Below are 25,620 nucleotides of genomic sequence, written 5' to 3'. Positions count from 1 at the left end.
CTTTAAGTGTTTTGTTATCATTATATACATGTGACTATCAATTATGCAATCATCATTGGGAATATATGACAAGTAGAGTGCTGTATGTGACAGTAATGGCTGTACTCTATTGATGGATCAGAAGTTGAAAAATTATTTTTTATCACAGGTAGCTGTTTACTAGGAAAACTAATCATGACTGCAGCCTCAAGGCTGGTCCCGGGTCTCTCTCCCTGACCCCATGAACTCCTCTGCAACTCAGTCTGAATAACACAGCGTAGCAGTTAATTTTTTCCTCTAAATGTCTTCATTATTCTTTATTCTTGTTTACCCAAATAAACATTAAGTTTGTTCAAGGCAATAATGATGCCTTGTTCTTGTTTAGTCTTTCCTGGGTTACCCAGCATAAAAATATTCAAGAAGTAGTAACTGAGCGGATAATACCTACCTCTAAAGGTAGTCATGCTCATCACGTGGGATTATGTAATAAGTTCCCACTATATCTACTCAATAAGAGTTATTCTGCCTCTCCCTCTCCCATTATTATGGGTGAACTCTGTGCTTAGGAGGCCACACTCTCCCTTTGTGAATGAGAACTCACTCCCTTTCAAGATATTATTAAAAAAAAAAAGACAATTCAATTTCCAGGTGTTGTTTTAGTTTCTTCTTTAACACTAGAGGCCCAGTGCACAAAATTCATACACTTGGGGGGGGGGGTGCGGTGGTCCCTCAGCCCAGCCTGTGCCCTCTAGCAGTCAGACATCCTTAGCGCTCCTAATTGAGCATCTGCCCCCTGGTGGTCAGTGCGCGTTATAGCAACCAGTCGTTCTGCTGTTCGGTCAATTTGCATATTAGCCTTTTATTATATAGGACTAGGGGCCCGGTGCACGAAATTTGTGCACTGGGTGTGTGTGTGGGGGGTGTCCCTCAGCCCAGCCTGCCCCCTCTCACATACTGGGAGCCCTCAGGCGTTGACCCCCATCACCCTCCAATCGCAGGATCGGCCCCTTGCCCAGGCCTGACGCCTCTGGCCTAGGCGTCCAGCCCGAGCAGCGGGGACCTGCAGTGGTAGCGGGGGGGTGCAGCGATCGCGCAGGCTCCGCCCCTGCCCCTACAGGAAGCCTCTGGCTGAGGCGTCCAGCCCGGGCAGCGGGGACCCACAGCTGCAGCGGCCCCGCGATCGTGGGCTTCGCTTTAGGCCCAGGCAAGGGACCCCTAGCTCCTGGGACTGCCAGCTTCGACCGTGCCCAGCTCCCATCGCTGGCTCCACCCCTACTTCCTGCTATCTCTGTCCAGGGCAGAAAAGGCACCTGATTCTCCGATCATGGCTGCCCCCCAGCTCTTAGCTCCCCCCTGGGTTTCCGATCACTGTCAGTGGCAGGGGGCTTCTTCCTGCTTTCCCTTTCGCCTCCCTGCATTGTGCCTACATATGCAAATTAGCCACCATCTTTGTTGGCAGTTAACTGCCATCTTAGTTGGCAGTTAATTTGCATATAGCCCTGATTAGCCAATGAAAAGGGTATCGTCATACGCCAATTACCATTTTTCTCTTTTATTAGTATAGATAACACCACAAACTGGGTAAACAGAAATATATTGTTTCACAGTTCTGGGAGCTATTAAGTCTGAGATCAATGAGGTCATGCTCCCTGTGGAATCTGCAGGGGAGGATCCTTCCTTATCTCTTCTTGCTTCTGAAGTTTGCCAGCAACCCTTGGTGTTCCTAGAGTTGTAGACCCAACACTCCTTCTCTGCTTCCACCTGACGTGCATTCTCTCTGTGTGCCTCTGGCTTCTCTTCTTATAAGGATACCAGTCATATTGCAGTAAGGGCCACCCTACACCAATATGACTTCACCTAAACCAATTACACCTGCAATAAGCCTATTTTCATATAAGGTCACATCCTGGGGTACGGCGGGTTAGACCTTCAGCATGTCTTTTTGAGGGATACAACTTAACTCATAACAGGGGTGTTGATAAAAACAACAACACTACGACTTTTATGGACTGTGACCATATTTTAAGTTGCTCGGGGTTTTTTCCTGCTCAGGAAATGAGGCCTGGTGACCCAAGTGTTTAAGCAATGCCCATTGTTTGTAAATTGCATGGCAACCTAAAGAGACAAAAGTGCTATATACTGTGCATGCGAGTTAAAGTCATAGAACATAGTAAAAGTGCCCATCAATGTTGGGTGATGGTGCCTGTGACAACCTATTGGGACAGCCCGGGTAGCTCAGGGGGAAACATTACACTGTTTAAAGTTCAGGGTCTTGGGGTTTCTTTCACTACTCTTGATGTCCTATTATTTTAAAATGTCGAACCAACTAAAGCTCACAAGTCTGTGGGTCCAAGAGAGGGGGAAGCTTGCAATAGTATGACGCCATAGTATTAATCCATGGAGAAAATCTCCACGGCGTGGAGATGGGAAGGAGAGGGGGAAAGTACCCCTCTAGTTCTTTAGTCATGAGCCGAAACGGGGCCCCAGAGATTCCAGCCTCTGAGATTCTCAAAAGTGCTACCCTAGGTCTCAGCCCTGTAGCTGCGGCTATGATTTCCCCCAGATTTTCTTAAGAGTCACATGAGTTAGAGATGCCACTCTTTATTCTTCTGCAGTGGAGAAAACCTGGGCTACACAGCCATTTGCTATACACTAACCAGATGCCTGGCTCTGTACTAGTCCTCTGGCCCACTGCAGCGGGACTGCAGGCTGGCCTGTGCTGTGCATGCAGGGGATGCTCCCGGGAAGCTGTGCCCTTGTCTCGGAAACAACACCGAGGGATGATCCCAGGCCCTCACATCTGGTGAGCAGGTAGGTACATACCAAGTCTTGTATTTCAAACAAATGCAAATCAATATTCACTTCGTTTCAAGTGGACTCACTTCAAATTCTGAACTGGTGAAGTCCAAATGAATGAGGTTTGTTATGATCAGAGAAGTAATCTGATTATTGGACTCCTCTAACCTGGTCAGAAGGAAGCTAGCATTTCAGGAGAAAAGAAAAGGGAAGGGAAGGCTCGGCCTTCATACTTAAAGGTAATGTCTTTCATGAATGATGCAGAATCCAACTGTTTAGTAGTATCTCTCCCCCTCCACTTCCTGCACAGCTTGTAAGAAATGAAGTCCCTCACTCTATTACTCTAATTGAATTCCAACTTGGGTAATTACCCTATAATTAAATAAATTTTCCCCATAGTTTTAATTCACTGACAAACAGTGCTAGTTAAACAGCTACATTTCACTCCCAGAAACACCCCCCCTCCATTGCAGTGATCAGTGGAGTGATTTATATTTGGGAGATGTGTGTATGAAAAATGCACAGTTCATAAAATATTTTAGGTATCACTCATGATTACATATGCTTTTCTCAGCATGAGATAACATTAATTTCTATTATAATTTTTCATCTAATTTCTCATATGCTTAGTACCAAAAGAAATAAGACAGCTAATTAGCATTTCTTATTTTCTGTGCAATTTTTGTTTAGTTAATCAGTAGCTTGTGTTTTTATTTATTTCTAAAGCACATTTCACTGTTCCTGGGAGGCACACTGGGGTAGGTAATATTACTTCCCATTCTACAGATGAAGAAACTGAGGCAGTACTCCCCAAAGTGGGGAGCCGGTTATCGTCAGCCTTGGAGCCTAAGCTTCCTCTGGCTCTGGGTCCAAGGCTCTTCCTATCAAATACTGGGTCACTAGCAATCACTTTGTTTTTCCTAATGGAAAAATAAAGAGCAGTACATTTGTGACCTAGTCACAGGCCACTAATTTCTAGTAATTCACGACTTGGCCAGGAGTTGGAGGCTTAATAACTGGGCCCTGACACTGGCCTTGGATCATGAGGCTACAGAGATACTTTGGGTCCACATGTTATTACTTGCTACAGCTCAAATGGGAGAACAGTTCAAAATGTGATGCAAAATCATACAAAGTGATTCAAATTTCAATTCTATTTTAATGGCCTTTCTTCAAGGATAGTAGATGGCTTTTAATAAAAGATATTAAAGACAACATCAAAATACTCACAAAAAGCAGCAGTAGCAGGGGTGTTATAACAATGCCCTGAAAGAAATAAAAGAGATGATGATCATTTATCAGCATAGAAATCAGCACACTTTCTTTGCCATTTTAAACTCTGATGCATGGAAATGCTTATCCTTTAATAAAACCTAGGAAATAAAGAAGAGGGAGCCCCGATCTTGGCTCTCTCCACCACAATGCCATAGTATCTCTGTTACAATTATTTGTATCTGACATCTTTAAAGCCACAACCACCAATCTTCCTTAAACTCATCTTCCTTTGCAAGGAAGTTGCCTTCCACGTTGCATGTGTATCACTCGGGTGGAAGCTGGCAAGCTTTCTCACTCCCAGGCTTTCAGCTCTACCTCAGATAAAGTGCCTCTTTGCAAGGGAAGACAGGTGGTTTAGTCCCAGTTGGGGTTCTCTCCTGAGCAAAGACCGAGTCAGTTGTGATGAATGAGATGCCGTGATTTTGTAATGCGAACTGATCTCCCCTAGGAAATGAGCTGGGATCTCAGAACTCATTTCGCTTGATTAGACTCCATGTCTCCATGGTGGAAAGCAAGTCTTTCATCTAATTCGGCCACACAGGACCACCTCCGTCCCTCGGCCTCCCCTAGGCAGGAAGGAGCAAAAGATTTGTTTTCTGAGATGACAAGGAACAGTTTGAGGCTGTTGTCGATGAGGCAGGATACAAACTTTTAGGTTTCTTGTAGATAAATCTTTTAAACCAGGTGTTTGAGTTGGGAGTGAACTGACAGGTTTCAGTGGAAAGTAGGAGATGATTATTCGCCCCTTAGTTCTTCCTTTATCTCTCCACACTTCACTATGATTTATAAAACAAAACACATTTCATATTTTTATTAATGAATTCTACTTGGAACTTTAAAATCCCAGAGAGTCCGTGTGCATGTGTGTGAGAGAGAAGGGAGACAGGCAGACAGACAGAGAGTATACTCTGCCCAGGATCTATGGACGGTACTGCTGCATTACTTTTGGGAAAGAAGTCCTGTAGGAAGTCCTTTTGTCATTAGTTACTACAATCCTTTGGATGTGGCCCCAGAGGGACTGACCTGTCTTATGTGAACATTGCTATCATGACTTTCTTAGGAGTATACTCATGTGAATATTCACATATATGCCTGTTTCATTGTTAAATAATAGAACACATGCTTCTTGATTGTGCAAACCTTTGCAATGGACAATAGGGAATATAGCATTTTAATTTATACTATATATTTAACCTATTTGTTTACTAAAACGTATATTGTGGCTTTTCAACTCCATTAGTGTCTATGAAACAGGTTCTCATTGGCACATTTAGGAGAGCTACATGTGCAAAATAATGTATTAAGAGCTATTGCCTTTCGATGATGTGGAATATATTCACACTTTAGTAGGAATTACAGACTTTACAAGGCCAAGTGGAAACAAAAATACTCGCTTGTTTCAGTCTATGTAGGAGCCATCGGATTTCAAGTCAATTTGTTTAAACATTTATTGAATGTCCACTTATAGGCCAGGCATTGTTCCATTAATTATAAGAGTTAATGAAAACAGATCCAGCAGACAGGGGTAAGGATATTTCAGAAAGAGGAAAGGGCATCCACAAAACTATGAAAAGTTGAGCAGGGTGAGAAGAAAGCATCAAGTGGAAGAGCCAGAGACCAGATCACCAAAGGCCTTGCAGGTCAGGAGAGGGAGCTTGGGATCTGATCAACAAATGGCGAACGAATGAAGAACTTAAAGCGAGGGTATAATGAGTTGGTAAATAATTTAGTATATGGACAACGGATATGACTTAGTTTATAACCTAACCAGTTTTTCTGTTGTCAACTCACTTAAATTAAGATAAAAAATAGAATAGAAACATATTACCGTGAATTTTGGATTATCAATACGCTAATAATACTTCTGAGACACAGGTAGTATATCTGTCATAGGAAAAGGATTTTCAGCCAGGAAGAAGGTTGAGTCTCATCACCACTCTGAGGATATTTGCCTTGTGTTTGAGGAGTCATACTGGTGTCATATGTAGTACACAGGGACCCATGTTCTTCCTGTTCCCATTTATTTTTCTTTGCAATAGTGGCATGGTATTAGTAATAGTAATAAAACCAGTACTATTAGTGGCATTTGGCTTCAGCACTTTCATGCACATTTACAATTTGATCTCTTGAAGGAGTTAGGTTATAAAATAGCCCCATTTCACAGATGAGGAAACTAGGGTTGAGAAAAGCCAAGCAACCAGACCAAAGTCACACAGAAAATAAATGGCGAAGCCTGGACTCAAGCCTGCTTTGTCCAACTCCCAACCCAGAACTGACTCCACTACACCCGTGGTCCCCGGGAGGACATTTTAGTGGCCAGTGCAGTTTTCTAGAGTCCCACTGAGGCATGCAGGCAGTGATCAGTTGCTGTACGACCTTGGTCTCTAGTTGACAACCGATTCTTAGACAGGACCTTATTCTAGGAGGCAAAGCACTATGATCTGCAGTTCTTCCTGCCCAGACATTTCAAGTGTATAGTCACCAACACACAGTAGGTTCTTTGCAGTTCTCCCAAGGACTTAGGATATTTGTTCCTAAAATAGTTAGATATTTGTTCCTAAAAAGTTCCTGGCAAATAGGATGCATTTTCTAATTCTAGATTCAAGATTCCTCATTATTTTCTCGAAAATGGCTGTTCAAGTTCATTAGCTAAGAATGAATTGTTACACAATGCCGAAACCTGCTTTGCAGCTGTGTAAGGGAATGATTTGGCCACGATGTCATTAATCCGGACAATAGCTCCATAATTAAGGTTTGGTGAAGCCATTAGAATTAGTACTAGAATAATAATAGCTAACGTTTATGAGGAATTTAAGATGTCTGAGGGCTTGCAGCGGTTCTCAACCTGTAGGTCACGACCATCGGAAAATACATATAGCATATCAGATATTTACATTATGATTCATAACAGTAGCAAAATTACAGTTATGAAGTCGCAACGAAAATAATTTTATGGTTGGGGGTCACCACAACATGAGGAACTGTATTAAAGGGTCGCGGCATTAGGAAGGTTGAGAACCACTGGTTAGTGTCTGTTACATTATATAATCTTCACAACAACCCTATGAGCTAGGTACTATTATTTCTCCACCTGCTAGGGAAGGAAACTGAGACTCAAAGATACTGAGTGAAATAAAAAGAGACAATGCTGGAAATTCAATCTTTAGCTTCTCGACTCCAGAGCCTGGGGTCCTGAGTGGTGTAAGTAAAGTATTTGCAATCTTACCGTTTCCTCAGGGTTCTATTTTAAGACTAAACCTGAGAGGAGCTTTATACTTGTTATGTCTTTTTGATGACATGAAACAAATGGAGAAATAAGCCTTTGTGTGACATGGCTGATGCACTTTTTAAGTCAGGTTTTTGCAAATATCAATGACAAAAAAGGTGACCTAAAAATTTAAACTATAACAGCAACAACCATTGGGAGCTGCAAAGTCATATAAACTTGTTATTTTCCCTCACACTCTGAAGGCTCAATTTGATTGCTTCTCCTTTCTCTTTCCCAAGTAAATTCTACACCAATGGCTAAAACCAAGAGGTGGTGGATGAGCACTTTTAGCGAAAGATGTCAATACCCGCCCTGCCACCCCCCCCCACCCCCCTCCCCACCCCCTCCCGCCTCCGGGCAGAGTCAAGGTCAAAACATAGTTTTAGCATCCTTGCAGTTGGGAGGGTTTGTTAAGCTTTCTGATCAGAATACCTGAAGAATTCAAGTCACAAAGTGATGGGCTTTGATTGTCTCTTAAAAAACCTTCAGAAAAACCATTTACACCTCTGATGTGAATGACTGGGTGAATATATTTCAATGACTTTAGTGGAGAGGGGAAAAGCGTCAAATCTGAGACACCGAGATTTAGTCCATTAAAATACAAACCCAAGTCTCCCCTGCCCCAAACTCCCAAGTAACAACCAAAACAACAAAACTGTGACTGTGCTTCTCTCAACAGCAGGACTTGTAAAAAGGCAAAACTAAAGTGAATTATAATATTTTTCTTGTTGTTAATCCTCACCTGGGGATATTTTTTTCCCCATTGATTTTTAGGGAGTGGAAGGAAAGGAGGAGGAAGAGAGGAAGAGAGAAACATCAACATGAGAGAGACACATTGATTGGTTGCCTCCTGCACTCACCCAGACCTGGGCCAGGGATTGCACCGTGCAACCCAGGTATGCTCCCTTTACCGGGAATAGAACCCCAGACTCTTCTGTGAGCTGACCAATGCTCTAGCCACTGAGTATTAACAAAAGGTTTTGCTACACCAACTACTGTGATCACAGATACTAAAACCGACTCCTTAGGCTTTCGCCTCCAGGATATTGAATGTCAAGCCTTAGGAAAGGTGTTTTAAGTTTTTAATTAAAAGGCAATAACTCAAGGTCTACAGAACGACAGTCTCAGTTTTGCAACGGATCTCAGACCTACCCTGGTCCAGTCCTCATCTGATGTCTGACACCCTTTGACTGTCTCTCTTCTTGCTCTGTGGGTGTAATGGCTGAACCTTTGCCAGAGATCCCCTAGGGCAGTGGTCGGCAAACTGCGGCTCGCGAGCCACATGTGGCTCTTTGGCCCCTTGAGTGTGGCTCTTCCACAAAATACCGACTTCTGCGCATGGGCCACGAAGTTTCAATCGCACTGTACATGCGCGCCTGCACATGGTATTTTGTGGAAGAGCCACACTCAAGGGGCCAAAGAGCCACATGTGGCTCGCGAGCCGCAGTTTGCTGACCACTGCATAGGGAGACAATGTCCTTGCTCTCCAGGCACATACTGCCGTGGCTGGAGCTCTTTCTTATACTGACACCAAACCATTCCCATTGCTGCCCGTCTTCCCTCAGAGAAACTTAGGGCATGTCTTGTCCCTCTCCTTCCTTGTGATGGCTTTTCTTTTAACATTTTAGTTTTAGATTGCAGCTGACTTTCGATATCATTTTATATTAGTTTCAGGTGTATAGCATAGTGGTTAGACAAGCACATAATTTACAAAGTGTTCCCCCTGATAACTCAAGTACCCACTTAGCATCATACATAGTTATTACACAGTATAACTATCAGTTTGTATTTCTTACTCCCTTCGCCTTTTTCACCCAGCCCCTACCCACCTCCATGGCAATTATCAGGCTGATCGCTGTATCTATGAGTCTGTTTCTGTTTTCTTTCTGTGTTTATTTTGTTCTTCAAGTGGCCTTTTAACTGCTGCTTTTGAATAGTGTAAATAAAATCTCTGCACTCTAAAATTATAATTTTTTTAAGGCTACATTTACAAATTTAAGAATAATGGTGAAGTGAGCTTTTGGGTTCCCACACTCGGTCTTCTCCAAGCTAAAAGTCCCAGGCCCTCCCATTGTCCCTCCTGGGGAAGGGTTCTGAGCCTCTCTGAAGATATTATCTCATCCAAATGAATCTCAGAGTCCACAGCACTCCCTTAATAAAAATTGACCAAAACTTGGAAATAAGCCCCTAACAGGACTGCACGTCCTTTCTATGCCATCCTGGAGCATGGTCCAATAGGCCAGCGCAAGGGTTATTTTATTAGAGCATATACCTTTGTTTGGCTTCTAATTACTATTGATTAGAGCCTATAACAGTTCATATTAACATATCAAGTTTTGTCCTGTTGGGATAGAAGTAATTTATGTTTAGTAGAAAAAACATGTTTTTATTGCCCTGTAGTTACGAGCAAAGTTATTTTGCTATGCTTTTCTGATGGACCCTCATTTCTATAATCTCCTTGAAACCAACTTTACCATCCTGCTGGTTCCCTCATTGTTCAGTTAAATAAATGCTTGGTGTGTTTTCATTCTATGTTTGTAAGAAAGTCGTGTTTTCAACTTTTTTTAAAAAAATATATTTTATTGATATTTTACAGAGAGGAAGGGAGAGGGATAGGGAGTTAGAAGCATCGATGAGAGAGAAACATCGATCAGCTGCCTCCTGCACACCTCCTACTGGGGATGTGCCCGCAACCAAGGTACATGACCTTGGCCGGAATTGAACCTGGGACCTTTTAGTCCGTAGGCCGATGCTCTATCCATTGAGCCAAACCGGTTAGGGATGTTTTCAACTTTTGAGAATTATACTTTGGCAATTCCTTTACTCTGAACCTTGTATTTATATTCGATGCAAAGCTCTCTTTAAAAAAAAAAAAAAGGAAAAAAAGATTAATGCTGAGATTTCTAGGTTGTCTCACATTTTGTCCTGTGGTCAGTATATAGGCTATCTTAAAAAGTTAGAGCAAAGTTTATTCCTCAAGCACGAAATTATGTCAAACCAATAGGTAATGAGTGAGACTGGCCAGCGTGGCCTAAACAATAAATCATAAAGGGCTGGCAGGGAAGATTTTGGAGATACCTACCTACATTGGAACAAAACGACCAGGGTATATGGTCTTCAGAGGCCATGACCTGATAAATATGGGTGGAAAAATATATAGCTGAGTGAACTTTATAGGAGAAAGAAAGAGGCATTAGGAGCCTACAGAAGGGCATTTGGAAAGAAGGTGCTGGGTGATGGGTGGGTAAGGGCTCTTTCCCCTCCTCCTTCTGTACTTGGCTCTGTAAAACCATACCTTCACAGAGTAAGCCCCTTTCTCAGTATGTTCACGGCTCCGTCAGGGAAGGAGGAGCAGGCATGAGCACTCTGGTTTATTTACCAGGCACAGTGCACTGCAGTGAAGACAGCTGCATCAGACTATTTCCGCTAGGCCACGCCCGCCACTGAGGATGTCCAGGTAATCCTCTCGCGTCTGTGTCCATGCTTGCCAGGAAAATGTTGAATAGCAAGTTTGTTTCCCAAGTAGGGTTTCTGATAGGAAGAGACGCACTCACTCGCTGACATGTTTGTTTCCCAGCACACAACCACCCTGGGGGACGCTAATGGCAGTGAGTCTCTGAGTCTGCACAGCTAAGAATCCCCCTTCCTGGATGTGGTGACCCCATTGCAGGAATGGTAGTTGGCTTGTCTCAGGGACATACATTTAGTTAAACAAGCATTTCCTGAGTACTCACTATGTGTCAGACAGCATGGTACTGAGGGAAAAGGATTCCAGAGTCTCCTAAGCACATAAAACTTCAGTCGTTTTGCGGTGGAATTTTAAACAAAACTCCAGAAAAGTTTCTGGGAAGCCCTGGAGTTGTCTCTCATGACTGTATTGTTGTTTGTTTGCTTTGCTTTAAAAGGAGAAACTTGAGGATTTTAAAAATTCATAAAAAGGAGCCAAGAGGAGGCAGGGGAATAGAGATTTTGTGAAGAGAAGGGACTGTGCCTGTTACCTGAGGAGGCAGCAGGGAAGGAGTTCCAGTGCACAGCTGGAAGGGTTGACACCTTTCACTGAACAAAGAGAGCAAAGGATAGATTGGGTGGAGAAGACAGACTTGTATGCTTCATGTCAGAAAGTGGATGGGACTTTCATTGAAGAGCTTCTATTTTCTATGTTAAGCATAAAGTGAAGGGTTTTACTAAAATGAGGGGAAGACAGGTGGGGCCGGCAGGGCTCAGTGGTTGAGCGTTGACCTATGAACCAAGATTCGATTCCAGGTCAGGGCATATACCCGGGTGGCAAGCTTGATCTTCAGTGTGGGGAGTGCAGGAGGTAGCTGATCAATGGTTCTCATCATTGATGTTTCTATCCCTTTCCCCCTCTCCCTTCCTCTCTGAAATCAATAAAAATATATTTAAAAAATAAATACAACCAAGTCAGGGAAGACAGTTTCAGGGAAAGGGGAAAGTCAGTGATTGGAAACCTGTGCTGTGGCTGTTGGGAGAGGGTCTCTAAAACTGTGAAGGTGCTGAGGTTTTCCCAAACTCTGAAGATGACAGGTAGGCCTACCGCTGTTTCATGGATGCTGGAAGAAGACAGGAGAGTCCTGGGTCAGAGCCAAAGGACTTTAATTCTCATAGCAGAGCAAGCAGCCTAAGCATGATGTTGGCCTCAGTTCCCCTTGCCTCCAAGTTAAGCGGGTGGTGCAGTTGGGCTCAGACGGATGCCTGCACACACAGCGGGTTGCATTATAGGAAGGGGATGTGGAGTTTAGGGAATCTGAATCTTTTATAATGGCAGAAAGTATGCACGCCCTTTGCTCCAGAGGGAGATAGTAATTCTCTCTCTCAGGGCTGTTCACTATACAAACATCCTTGAAAAAATAATTGGGAACCATGGGCAATCAGTGCCTGCTCATGAGATACAGAGAAATGTGAGACATGTGGAGAATTGTCTTCCAACAGAGTAAATGTCCAGCAGGCCGATCCTGTTGTTATTATCTAAATACTAGAGGCCTGATGCACGAAATTCGTGCAAGAGTAGGCCTTCCTTCCCCCGGCTGCCGGCACCAGCTTCCCTCTGGAACCTGGGACCTGAGCTTCCCTCTGGCCGCTAGCAGGCACCCGGGACCCGGGCTTCCCTTGCAGCCCCGGCTTAGTGCTGAAGGACATTCGGTCTAATAAGCATATTATGCTTTTATTATTATAGATTAGAGTTATCAAGCTCATTCTTATTCCCGTCAAATATCACCACTGAGCCAATGTCCTTATATAAGGAAATGATCATTAGATGATCATTTTTTAAATCACCCAGAAAACGTCTCTCTAAGATGACACTGCTCCTCTAGCTCTCCTTAGACACAATGATTCAAATGAGTTAAGAGTCTAACCAGTGAAAGTGATTTCCAACTCAGAACACTCTCTCTCTCTCTCTCTCTCTCTCTCTCTCTCTCTCTCTCTCTCTCTCAATGGGGGAACTGATACACATGTCTGTTTGGAATCTAGGTCCTGGCTAGACTGAACTGTGGTTGTGGACAGCAGCATGGGCCTCACCTGCAAGCCTGTCAGGAACTGCTGACTCTCAGACCCCACCTAGCCCTACTGTATCATCATTTATATTTTTGACAAGATTTCCAGGTAATTTGTAAGCTCATTAAAATTCAAGAAGAACTGATTCAGACTCTGGAGCAGGGGTAGGCAAACCTATTCGGTATAGGCCCAGATATTTATTCCAGGCTTCACCGGCCATACAGACCAGTGCAATTACTCAACTCTGCTGGCAGAGCTGGAAAGCAGCCAGACAGTAAGTACGCAAATGTCATGGTCAAATATGGCTCAAGGGCTGTAGTTTGGACCTGGCTCTGAAGTATTGTTTTAGAGTAGCAGTTATATTTAAAAAAGAAATGATAGTATAACAAACTTTTATTTTTAATGGTGTGGTTTCTCGTGAACATATGCTGGCTTCTAAGCAACATAGTCTGTTCCTTTGTAACTGCTTATAACACAACTTCTTAATGATTCATTCTTTAATTTTTCTCTGGGCTGGAAACAAATGACCAGTTAATAGTGTGTAAAATCTACTGTCTTCCTGTTTTTGATATTTGCAGTCACATTTGCACATGGCCAGCTGCTGATTCTACTTCCTTTCTTTATGATTTTTTAAAACCAGCCATTCGGCAGTCTCAAATATCCATTTTCTCAGCACCCTGTGAGGTAATGTGTCTAGGCCAGCAGATAGAGCCTGCTTATTCTGAGCCTACTTTCCTTTGGCCAATATTTGCTGTTTCTAATCTGAAGACGGTTCTCTTTGCTGAAGGTGATGGAAGCAAAGGGAAATACCAGTGGGAGGGGAAGTGAAGGATGCTGGATAGCAGGCAGAACATGGGGGAATTGAGGCCCCTAACATCCAGCGCTATACAAGAGAAAAAGGGTAAGTGCAAGAACATGAACGAGAAATACCATATACGGTACTACTCAGAACTACTACTGTGACATGTTACAGTTGAAAACAGGGTTGAAACTTACAATTTCTCTTATTACCTTTTAACTGAAAAAGTGAATCTTTTCAGACTCTATAAACTCACAGAGCTTTATTAGAACTATTAACAATTAACTTGGCTTTTTTCTATCCAGCTTAAGAGTGATAACAATTTGAAATTTGATATCTTCTAAGTTTTTAGATTTAATACGCAATAATTTTCTGAAGAAGCTTCTTAAAAATGCTTATCTATAGAGTATACATGAGACCAAAAAGGCAGCAAAAGGAATTAAGTCAAAGTTTCTTTTTTGTTACATAAGCTTTTATGGCTGAGGAAATATTTGCCAGGGTTCGTTTCAAGCCTGAGGTCTCCATGGTGGGCACTCGGCTACAATCTGATGTGTTGCAGTTCCATTTTCCCTGGGAATCCATGGGGCAGGCTATTGAGGATTAGCAGCAGCACAACAAGCATTGTACACAAGAAGCACAGCTCTCTTAAAATGTGAACTAATGGTTCCATATAATCCAATGGGTAACCAAGGTTCCCAGAGCCGGAACCTTCTTTTTTTTTTTTTTTTTTTAAATATATTTTATTGATTTTTTACAGAGAGGAAGGGAGAGAGATAGAGAGCTAGAAACATCGATGAGAGAGAAACATCGATCAGCTGCCTCCTGCACATCTCCCACCGGGGATATGCCCGCAACCCAGGCACATGCCCTTGACCGGAATCGAACCTGGGACCCTTCAGTCCGCAGGCCGACGCTCTATCCACTGAGCCAAACCGGTTTCGGCAGGGGAACCTTCTATATACATAGAAGCTTATGGTATGCCCTGCTTCAGAATCACTGCTTCAGTGATACCAAATGCCACCATCCTAACAACTGCCAATATTTATTTAGGTCTTTTATGTACTGGAAAGGATGCTAAATGCTTTGCACACATTATCTAATTTAAAATTCCAATAAATAAGTTGATTTTCCCAATATTATAGTTGAGGAACAAGTTGCTTATAGAGACCTTGGCTAAGCTGTAGGAAGTGCCAGGAGGCAGAACCCCAGCCAAAGGGATAAAAACAATTGTTGAGAGGTCAAGAGATGGGGAAGACAAGTTTAAAAAAAAAAAGGGAGGAAAGTAGGAAACTTAAGATATTCAGGAAATGGATTGTAGAAAATAGATACCAAATATGTAATAGAAATTTCAAAAGATCACAACATAATCTGCCAGTGGTGAAAAGAATGCACCAAGTAACTCGCTCAGGCCACCAGAGTAGCACTGAATATTTATTACCCATTGGCTAAATGATTTAATGTGTCTCTGCCATTTTTCCCAGTGATGCCTGTAACAGAATGGTACCTGGCACATATTAGGCACTCAATAAACATTCTGCTGCACAAACAAATGCCTGAAAGTGTGCTCACAAGTATTTCCCTCAGGGAGCAGCATATCTATTTGATGAGAAATACACATCTTCTGAATTGCTTGAAAATGCTTATGCTTGGAATAATGTTGAGATGTTGACATTTAATGCCTTCTCTGTGTGTGCCAGGGACTGTTCTATGTTCTTCATCCTCTCAACAAACTTGGGAGAAAGGTGCCATTATGATTCCCATTTTACAGAAGAGAAAACTGAGGTGTGCAGAAAGAAGTGCATGAAATCCCTAAGGCAAGCATGTCAAACTCGAAGCTGGTCAGCCACCGGCCTTCGAGTTTGACATGCTTGCCCTAAGATATAGGTGGGAGAATGGGAAGCAAGCCATGTGGTCTGGCTCCAGAATCCTCTCTACCATTATGCGGTTAATTCTTTGAGAATTCAGAGATAGCAGAGAATTCTAGCTGAAAGAAATATTAGGGATAATTTGTTATCTCATTTTACAGACTGTGGAGTTAGGCCCAAGGGCGTGGTGTCTCTCACAGCCTCAGTTAGTGGAAACACTAAGACTAGCACAGTGTCTTGAATTCCCTGCCCAGTTCTTCATTTCTGATACCCCACTGATTCTCATAAACCAGCTGAGTAGAGCAAAACTCACATAGGAGGACCTGAAAACTGTCACTCAGCTCCGTTATTTAGCATATGGATAAAGAAAAAAATACGACATAGATAATAAAATTAGAACAGATTATAGAAGGGTTTTATGACGAAAATCAAATCATGAAACAGGTGCTCATAAACTGCTAACAAGGCTATGGAAGAACTTTTTTGCAAAATTTTGCTAAAGCAAGGTAGAGTTGTGGAAGATGGGGGAGAGGGAGAGTAGGAGGGCCACCGAGGACAGAAAAGGGGGTGATGAAAAGTGGGAGATTTGGGGAAGGTGTGTTTAATGCAGGCCTCTAGATGGCAAAATAAACTTCTAGAAAATTGTATAATGATTTTCTTGTAAAGAAGACATTCAAAATAATGGTTTAATCAAACTAGTGTTCAAACTCCTAAGAGACCTTTACACAAACAAAAGGACCAGCCTGTGCCTATGCATGTGAAATGAACGGGTTTGGCACAGCGCGACCATTCCTCGTGGATGTGTCTAAATGACAGCACACGCTGCTGTTAGACCTAGCTGTGACGATCAATACTGAGGGTAAAGATGGACAAAATGAATGGAGACAGCTGCACTCCACTTGCCTCGTCTCATATATCAGTGGTCTGATTTCCTCGTCGTTTTAATACTATTCCTTAGCCAGAGCCATTCTTGCAGCTTAGGAAACTGGCCCTGAACTTCGTGACTCAGAGAGGTTTCAGTTAGGGGAAGGGCATGGATTAACAGTGCTCCTAATAAAGGTCTGTTCCTCACAGGAGCACCGTTGGTCCACATCCCCCACCCCACCACCACCACCACCACCACCACCACCACCACCACCACCACCACCACCGAGGGGGAGGCAGGAGGAGTCTCATTTAGGCTAAATTTTGTGAGTCTTCTATCCTGACCCCTCCCCACTACCATCAATGGCCAATTTAAACAGGCTTCTCCTTAATAATGTATTTATTTTTATTAAATATCAGTGGCCCTCTCTAGGCTCTCTCTAGGGCAGTGCTGCCCACAGTCTGACAACTCCTGGAGGCAGAAGGAAGAACACTAAGGAGGTGAGGAAGAACAATGCCTTGTCAGTTTATTAGAACCGGTAAACAGACTTTGCCATTTTATGATCATGTAACTTTTTGGCGCAAAAAGTTCAATAATTAATACAAGTAAATCATTTCTACATAATCAAATTTCCTATTATGACCCAGGAAAATGCAAAGGAGGTAGCAAAAACAATTTTTAGTGCTTAGATTTTTATTTCAAAATTCCCATGATGAATTTCTAAAAACAGTCCTGACTCATTTTTGCTTGTATAATTATATACAGGGAATTCTCCTTAATGTTTCAGCAAAGACTCATTCCTACGCAATTACTTCAGGAGCTACACTATTGGGTGTTGACACTAAGGAGTTTTTAAGAAGGAATAGACAATGTTTCCACCCAGAAATGGCTGTACGTATATTATTCACATCAGATACTTATTTTTAAATGTACTCTGCTGACCGCTTCAATATCTTGGAAATTTAAACGTGCCAGCGAGCAAGAAGTGATCATCTGAAAAAACACATCAATGAATTTAACTATGCATCTTTAAGGAAACTGAAATCTATGCCAACATAAATTTTCTAGTTCCCCAGTAGAGGGCAACTTCTACACACTGACAATTAAAGAACTGATGCACACATCAGTAAGAACCGTTGTATGTTTAAAATAAAACAATATAGATTATGCCTATAAATGGATTTTCACTAACAGGTAGCTATAAAATGTCATGAAGCTTTAAATATGTAATTAGGAATTGAGTATATTTAACAATGAGTAATTAGCATTTTGTGATTAATAGAAGTGATCGCAGGAACTTTAAAGTAGCAACCATTTAGGTCCTATGATAGAATTATCGATAACTGAAATATAGAAAGAAAATGATGAGAGTACTAATCTTTAGTAAACATTTAGATAGAGTTTCATTATGACCAAGTTCCAAATACAGCTAACATAAAAGCACAAAGTCTTATTAAAAATAGGCCAAAAAAGGGGGAGAGGAATAATAACACAAACATCTCTAAGTATAATTGAATTCATTTGTTATTATAAACTTTAAAATAACACCTATCAGTGTTCATGTTTTAAATGACATTAGATATAAGAATGCAAATGTATATATATATTTATGTATATGCAAATAGAGTAAAATTCTACCATAATACATCTCATTACTATATAGATTTGGACACAATGTGGTATGTTCTTATTCATTCACTCATTCAATACTTATTTACTGAGCACTTATTATGTGCCAGATGCTATTTTACAAGTCAAGAAAACAGTGTGATAAATCCGACAAAATTCTCTACCTTTTTGGAACTTATATACCCCACAATAAAAAATAATGCACCATAAAGCCTTCTGAAAAGATATGCCTATAAAATAGATGCTTACCATGTTTCATAATGCTGGCTTCTTTTTTTTAATTAAAAAAGGCTTTGTTTTTAATACAGAGAAATATTACAAGAAAAAATAGCTCATAATATTAATACTCAAAGAACCCTTGTTGATCTTATAGTAATCCATGAACTTGATTAGAAAAGTTTTAATTGTATAGAATAAAAAATAAAACGTGAAATTTTCTAGCATCCCATTGTCTCCAGAGATATTAACAGTTCCCTGAGACTCCTTCCAGAGAAGAAAATAATATGCCAGAATCCAACCACCTAGTCCCTTTAAATTATGCAAATTCATAGGTTTCTTAAGACAATCATAGTATACACAGTATTCTGGACATGGCTTTATTTTTTTCTCACTTCACTATGTTTCTTGGAGATTTTTCCATAGAAGAATATATTAGTGTACCTCATTCTTTTATTTGACTCATTTTATTTTTAATATATAAGTATTTTATAACATCCTATCTTTGAAACCTTAAAATTCTAGTTTTAAAAGTGGTAATACAACTTTGTCTGCAACTAATAAGAGCTATGGTATGTGGTATTAGTAACTGTCATTTAATCTATAAAGAGAGGGAATTCATGGGCTTCAAAAATGACATTTAATTTATTATAAAGCAGCAAATAAAAAAGTAAAAGGAATGAGCACCTGTTTTGCACAAAAACTTACCAATAACTCCATTAGATCACATACAATGTAATAACCTTCCAAAGGGTGTCTTTGGTTGTGAATTTAAAATATTAGTACTTTTTTATCAGTAAACTTTTATAATAGTTCTGTTACATAATATTTTTGAAGTTCCACTTAAAAATTTTAATTAAACCTGTAAGAATTACTTTGTTTAATTCTATTTATAATACTGCTTAAACCATATATTTATATCAGTGCCATATTTGATATTAAAATGTGATCAGAATTTTTTAATTTACAAAAATATTATGCAAAGTAAAATACAAGGCACTAGGTGGTGCTGTGGGACCTTCCACATAAACCAATGCAGTCAAGTGCTGCACTTGATAAATTAGTTGTGTGGCTAATTCTGTTTAAATGTTCATTAAATTTTTTTCTAGATAAACCAGTCTTCTAAATAATAAAAGAACAAAATTCAAAAGCAAGCTGTTGATAGATGACCTCTTTCAGGATGACATGGCCCCTTTCATAATCACATACCCCAACTCCTATGTTAAGCTATTAAAAACATCTTTATATAACCAATGCCATTTTTGAGGCATGCCTCTCAAGAAAGTGTTATTTTCAACTTATCTTTAAAGTTATTTTTCATATGTCTAAGAATAAAACAATCAGAAAGTATATATTTTTGTTAAATAATTTTTGATTAGGCAATTTCTTATATCAGTCACAGTATATAGTGTAATTGTCTTAGTTTCCATTTGTTTCTATTTTTTCTGTTCTCCCTTAATGTGACTACCTGCTGTAGAGCTGTTAATTCAAATGCTGACAGTGGGGCCAAACTGACAAAGTTAATGTATGCATTAGGCCACGTGTAAAGATAATAGGGAGGGGGCTAACTTCGAAAAAACACAGAGTATCTGCATTCAAATTCAGATGAAAAATAAAACCTACACACACACACCACTTAGGCCAAGGAAAACACATCTGTGGTCTGCATGTGGCCTGTGGGCCACTCATTCATGACCTCTGACCAAATACAACATGTCCCATACCATTTATTATAAGTGACATTTTCTTAAGAGAAACCGAAGAATCTCAGTTCAAATGAAAAAGTGCAAATAACGTTTCAGCTGTCCTTTCAAAATGTTTTTTTTTTTAAATTACATATGTATGTCTCTCCTTAAAGATAGAAATTACTAATGACTCAGGAGATAAACTGCAGTGGTCGATAACATTAATTCCGCATGATGAGTTTCTACTTTGAAGATAAGCATAGATTTAGCAGCCTTTTATCATCCTTATGGTCTTTCTCTCCCTGCATGTACTTTGAGGATTGTAAGGTTAGGTGGAGATGAAGTATTTAATAGTGAATGAATAGAAACATATGATAAACATAAATAAAAAAGGGCAGAATTTATTCACACTGATAGTGATGGTGAAACTTACATTATAGGCACAAGGTGTGATGAAAAGGAATGAAAATGAATTTTTGACAAGTGCAACAAAACTCACTTAAAGGAATGTTTTTCCTCACCTGTCACTGGGAGAAGCCCAAATCATTTGTAAATGCTGCACCATTCCAAAACTTTTAGCTGTCTTTAGAAAGAGCTTGTGTGCCACATAAGAAAATAATACAAAATCATATCATTTTGAATGGGAAGAGACCACAGAGATGAACAAGCCTCTTGTTACTGTAGCTACCCCTCACAAATCAGTTCCTCTTGAAAGGGAAACACGGTGAGGCTCCAGTCTCCAGGCGAGGCTGTGCCATAAAAGCTGAGTGACCGATGCTCACAGGAAGCCACAAGGGAATTGCAATGTACTTTGAATGGGGAGTGAGCCTTACACCAGGAACCAAGGCAATAAGATCATGTTTCAGGAATTTCAAATATTGTCTAAACACCCACAAGAGTCTCGGCTAACCCTGAAAGTCATTTGGACTTTTCAGAGAATTTAATGGGTTCAAACACAGACATATGGGAGAAGTGAGGAAAAGCAGAAATAGATTAGAGCCAGGCTGCATGAATTCTTTCCATTCACTTTTCAGACAGCCTGAAATGCCATCTCAGAGGAGAGTTTTTATACTTAATAAGCATCTTGTTTTTCAAATTGCATGTCCTCTTCGAGAGCAGCAGTTCTCACAGTGCGGCCTGGGACCTATGGGATCTTTAAGACTGTTTGTGGGGCTGGCAAGATAAAAACTAGTTTAATGCCAGAACCGGTTTGGCTCAGTGGATAGAGCGTCAGCCTGCGGACTAAAAGGTCCCAGGTTCGATTCCGGTCAAGGGCATGTACCTGGGTTGCGGGCACATCCCCAGTAGGAGATGTGCAGGAGGCAGCTGATCGATGTTTCTCTCTCATCGATGTTTCTAACTCTCTATCTCTCTCCCTTCCTTTCTGTAAAAAATCAATAAAATATATTAAAAAAAAAACTAGTTTAATGATAAAACTAAGACATTATTTGCCTTTTTCACCCTCATTCTCTCACAGTTGTACAGTGGCGTTTTCCAGAGGCTATAGGATAGGTGACACCGAAAGATCTGATCCAGGAACAGATAGGAGACTCAGAAGCCATACATGAAAGAGATTTGTAAAGTGTAAAACAACGATACTCTCTTCACTGGGTTTCCTTTCTGTTTTGGAAAATAGTTATTTTTCACAAAAATATGTTTGTTTACATATCATAGTGTTTTTGTTATTTTTTAAATGAATAATTTCCCAGCTTTAATTTCAAATATGATAAATACAGAGGGGTATAACTTACATAAATAAAAGCTCTCTGTGGTCCTCAACACATTTTAAGAATGGAAAGGGGTCCAAAAAGTTTGAGAACACTGTTTTTGAGGTAAGCTGCTCACATCTTAGTCTAAATCAATTCCACTGTGTGCTAAATACTTATGTGAATCTAAAAATTCCATCAGAATTGTTAGAAGCATTTTGTTAGAAGCATTTTGGAGCAGGAGGCACTTATATAGACAAGGTGGGACTGACTAGCTTGATGCAGAGGAGTAAACAGTGGTGTGAGAGCTATGGGCTTAGGACCCGGATTGGGAGGAAGTAGAGAGGCAGTCAGGAGTGAGCAATGGCAACCGTTTTGTTTTGTTTTTTTGTTAATCTTAACCCAAGTATATCTTTCCATATATTTTTAGAGAGAGTGGAAGGGAGACAAGAGAGAAATATCGATGTGAGAGACACATCAATTGGTTGCCTCAGCACTCACTCCCCAACCACGGCTGGGGATCGAGCCTGCAACTGAGGTACATGCCCTTGACTGTAATTGAACCTGGGACCCTTCAGTCCACAGGCTGACGCTCTATCCACTGAGTGAAATCAACTAGGGCACAATGGTAAATGTTGTGATTTAAAAATTTAGCCTGGGACCCATGATACATCTAGGAAGGGGTCTCTTCCTCTTAACCTTTATTCTCCAAATTGAAATGCAATCCTTCATTGATTTCCCAATAGTCTTAAAGACCCATCAAAGCCTATAATAGCCTGTACGATGTGCTCCTGTCTACCTCTCCATCTCCTCTCTCCCCATTCTTCACCTGACTTTCCATGCTCTAGCCACAGGGCCCTCAGTCCATTTCCATGACTGGGATATATTCCCTTCTACTGGAGATCTTAGTTTCTTTCCTTCAAGGCATCAAGGAAGCCTTCCTGTCAATATCAATTTCCTCTGAATATGCACTCTAATGACATCATGGGTCTCCTTTGTGGCCCTCATCACAGTTGCAACATTACATGTATTTGTGTGATTCTTCATGAATATCTGTGTCTCCTCCACTGGACTATAAGCTTTACAAAAAACAGGCTTATTTTTACTGCACCTTATAACCTCTGTACATAGTAAAATGCCAGGGGCATAGTAGGGCTCAATTAATATTTTTGAACGAAGGACTAGATGATTTCTTGCTTCTAGAACTGTTTAATAATTATAATGACAAACACAGGCCGTATTCATTGAGCATGCCTGTTTTATGTACTTCGCAAGTGAAATGTAATTTTGCAAACAAGCCCATGGAGAGGCACAATTATACCCCCGCTTGCAGATGCAGAAATCAAGGTACACAGAGGTTAACAAATTTGCCCAAGGTCAAACAGTAAGTTTTGAGGTCCGGATATGGACTCAAACAGTTTGATTGTACAACACATAACATGGTATTATTGTTTGTGGGCCTAGTTCAAAATTATGTCCCATAGAAATCAACAATTGGTAAACTTTAGGAAACTAATTTGCAAACTGATAAGTGATTCTAATGGGGAACTAGAATATGTTCTGAAATGTAAAAGTATTGAACAACAATAAACAGCCACTTTTGCATTAGAACTTTAGTACCTTTCTATGTTTCCTTGATTAAAAGAGAAAGATATTTATGCATCTGTTTTCTGAAAGTATAAGGGCGGTTCATGAAAGAATGACAAAAATAAAGTTCTCTTCCAGATATCTAGAATGAGGTAGCACACCATTGGATTTAGAAAATATTCTCTGCCCTTTTAAAAAGGAAGTGAATCAAAATAAAAGCAAAGAGCCTAAAGTCTTACAATTAAATATATATATATACCCCTTTCCCCAACTTGGTTTAATTTAAATTAAAAATTTTCAGCTATGTTTATTTCTTAACTAACACAGGTTTTATTTATATTAACCTGGTCATTTGAAATTACAAATTAGTCTCATGAGTCTTTAAATGCAAAATATAACTGTAATCCAAATTTATTTTTTTCTGTTATCTCAACATTCCTAAGGATATATATCAGTATACAAAAAACAAAATGAAAATCTAGGAATGCTATAAATTCTAACAACTTATCATCTAAAATCTAACAACTCATATCATCATATTTAAGTTCAATTTTATATTTTTAGTATCTTTGTAGTTTCATTCAATACATAATTATGGGACCTCTACTCTATGTTAGGCATATCCTAGAGGCTGGGGACACAATGATAAGGGTGGTCTGGTCTCTGCCTTTGCTCCAACTAGATATTATAGTCTAGTTGGGGCAAAGTAAAAAGTCAAAGGCCACATAATGGAGTGAGGAAAGGCTGCGAAGGATTCCTAAAGAGGAGACATGTAAGACCAGAATGGTGAGTAGAACAGCCAAGAGAAGGGTGGAGGTGAAGAGTACCTCAAAAGGGTCTGCGAAGGGGGGAAACAGAACGTACAAAGGCCTAAAGGCAGGAACTTGTGTTCATGGTGTTTAGAGGGAAAAGAAAGACAGGTGTAGTAAATGGGACATAACAAATGCTACTCCCGTGACAAGAACCTCACACATTCCTCCTGAAAAGATAACCAATTAGATCTACTAGCCTTCTCACCTTCTAGTAAATAAATAAAATAAAATAAATAAAAAGGGCAATTAGATTAAGGAATAACTCAAAAGTACCATTTGGAATTTAACTTTCCTTAGCACTAAACTTAAAATATTTCTATTTCTATATCTATATCTATATCTATATCTATCTACCAAAAAGTCAGCAAAACCAAACATTACTGGTGTTGCTAAGTTGAGAGGTGGCTGGAGTGGAGGACAGGGGAATAAAGTTAGGATCTTAAGAGTGTCCAAATCTTCTATTGCTGGCAAATGCTTTGTTCTCTGAAGAATATTTATTACTAGAATAAACTTACTCCTTCTGGAATTTTAGTTATTTAGCAAGGAGTTATTTCTATTCAGAAATGGAAAATTCAAAGACCAAAAACCCCTGACTGTATGGTAATCTATATGGCTTGTGCACTGGCGCTGTCTGCGGGCCCGAGTCATCAATTATGTATAGAAATGTACAGCTCCAGCCGGAGCCGGTGTCGGGAGTGGGGTTGGGGGTTGGGGGTCGGGGAGGAGGGCCTGCCAGGGATTTCTTAAGTGGAACAAAAACATTTGCTTGTGTCTTCCTTTAGAAAGCACAGAGTAGGTGAAAAGAGGAGGATCTCTGAAAGGAAATACGAGTAATCCTCCATACATATACGGACTCCTTATAATAAGTGAAAAAATGAATTTTTAAGAAAGTACTTAATGTGAAACCAGAAATATAACTAAGGGAAAAGCCTCAGAAACAGATACAAGAAAGGCTGACTTCAGTTCATCAAAACCACACACTTCAGAATACAAATTCATTCCTTCGATGTAGAGGAAAAATAACTAATGGGGGTCACCAAGCTCCAACCTCACTGAACCAAATTCAGTGCACTCAGTGTTTACAACAAGGAGTAATCACATTATGTGAAATAAAATGCCCTGTAATCCCCAAACCTGGCTGGCTTCTGAGGTGTGAGTTTTCCTTGTAAATGAATGAAGCGTGTTTACAGACTGACCAGGGAGCACACGGACTATGAAGATTACCACGAAGAAAATGCAATCTAAGATATCTTATGGAATTTTCTCTATTATACCAAACACAACAAAAGCTTTCACTGGGATTTCAATAAATTTAGTTCTGCACATTGCTGCAGAAATTTAGTTATTCTCCCTTTCTCTAGTGGGTAGCCGGGGTAGCAGCTGGTGTGTTTTGTATTTAAAAACAGGAAAAAGACCTCTCGTTCTCTCTCAGTACCTACATAAATGCGCTTGAGAAAATTTGGAAAAATGATTTACTTTGAGTAAAATGACTTTATTTCCTTTGCTGTACAGTATTTGACATGCTTTTAAACATCTAAGGGTAAGAGTCATGCTTTCAAAAAGCATACAGATTTCTTCTAGAGGAAACTACAGTGCATAAAAACATATTTAAATCCATGTAAAC

General features: G+C 40.3%; 1 protein-coding gene across 4 annotated transcripts in view; it reads right to left on the bottom strand.

Moving 5' to 3' along the window:
- SLC10A7 (solute carrier family 10 member 7) overlaps positions 1-25,620 on the bottom strand; it is a 195,593-nt gene that overhangs the window by 46,192 nt on the left and 123,781 nt on the right. For all 4 annotated transcript variants that reach the window (XM_059697898.1, XM_059697900.1, XM_059697899.1 and 1 more), the window contains one exon: positions 4,006-4,041. In XM_059697898.1, coding sequence (XP_059553881.1) covers positions 4,006-4,041 — 36 coding nt within the window. The remainder of the gene's footprint in view (positions 1-4,005; positions 4,042-25,620) is intronic.

Source organism: Myotis daubentonii, chromosome 5 (genome assembly GCF_963259705.1).
Source record: "Myotis daubentonii chromosome 5, mMyoDau2.1, whole genome shotgun sequence".
Taxonomy (NCBI): Eukaryota; Metazoa; Chordata; class Mammalia; order Chiroptera; family Vespertilionidae; genus Myotis; species Myotis daubentonii.
This window is presented reverse-complemented; position numbering and strand designations above follow the sequence as displayed.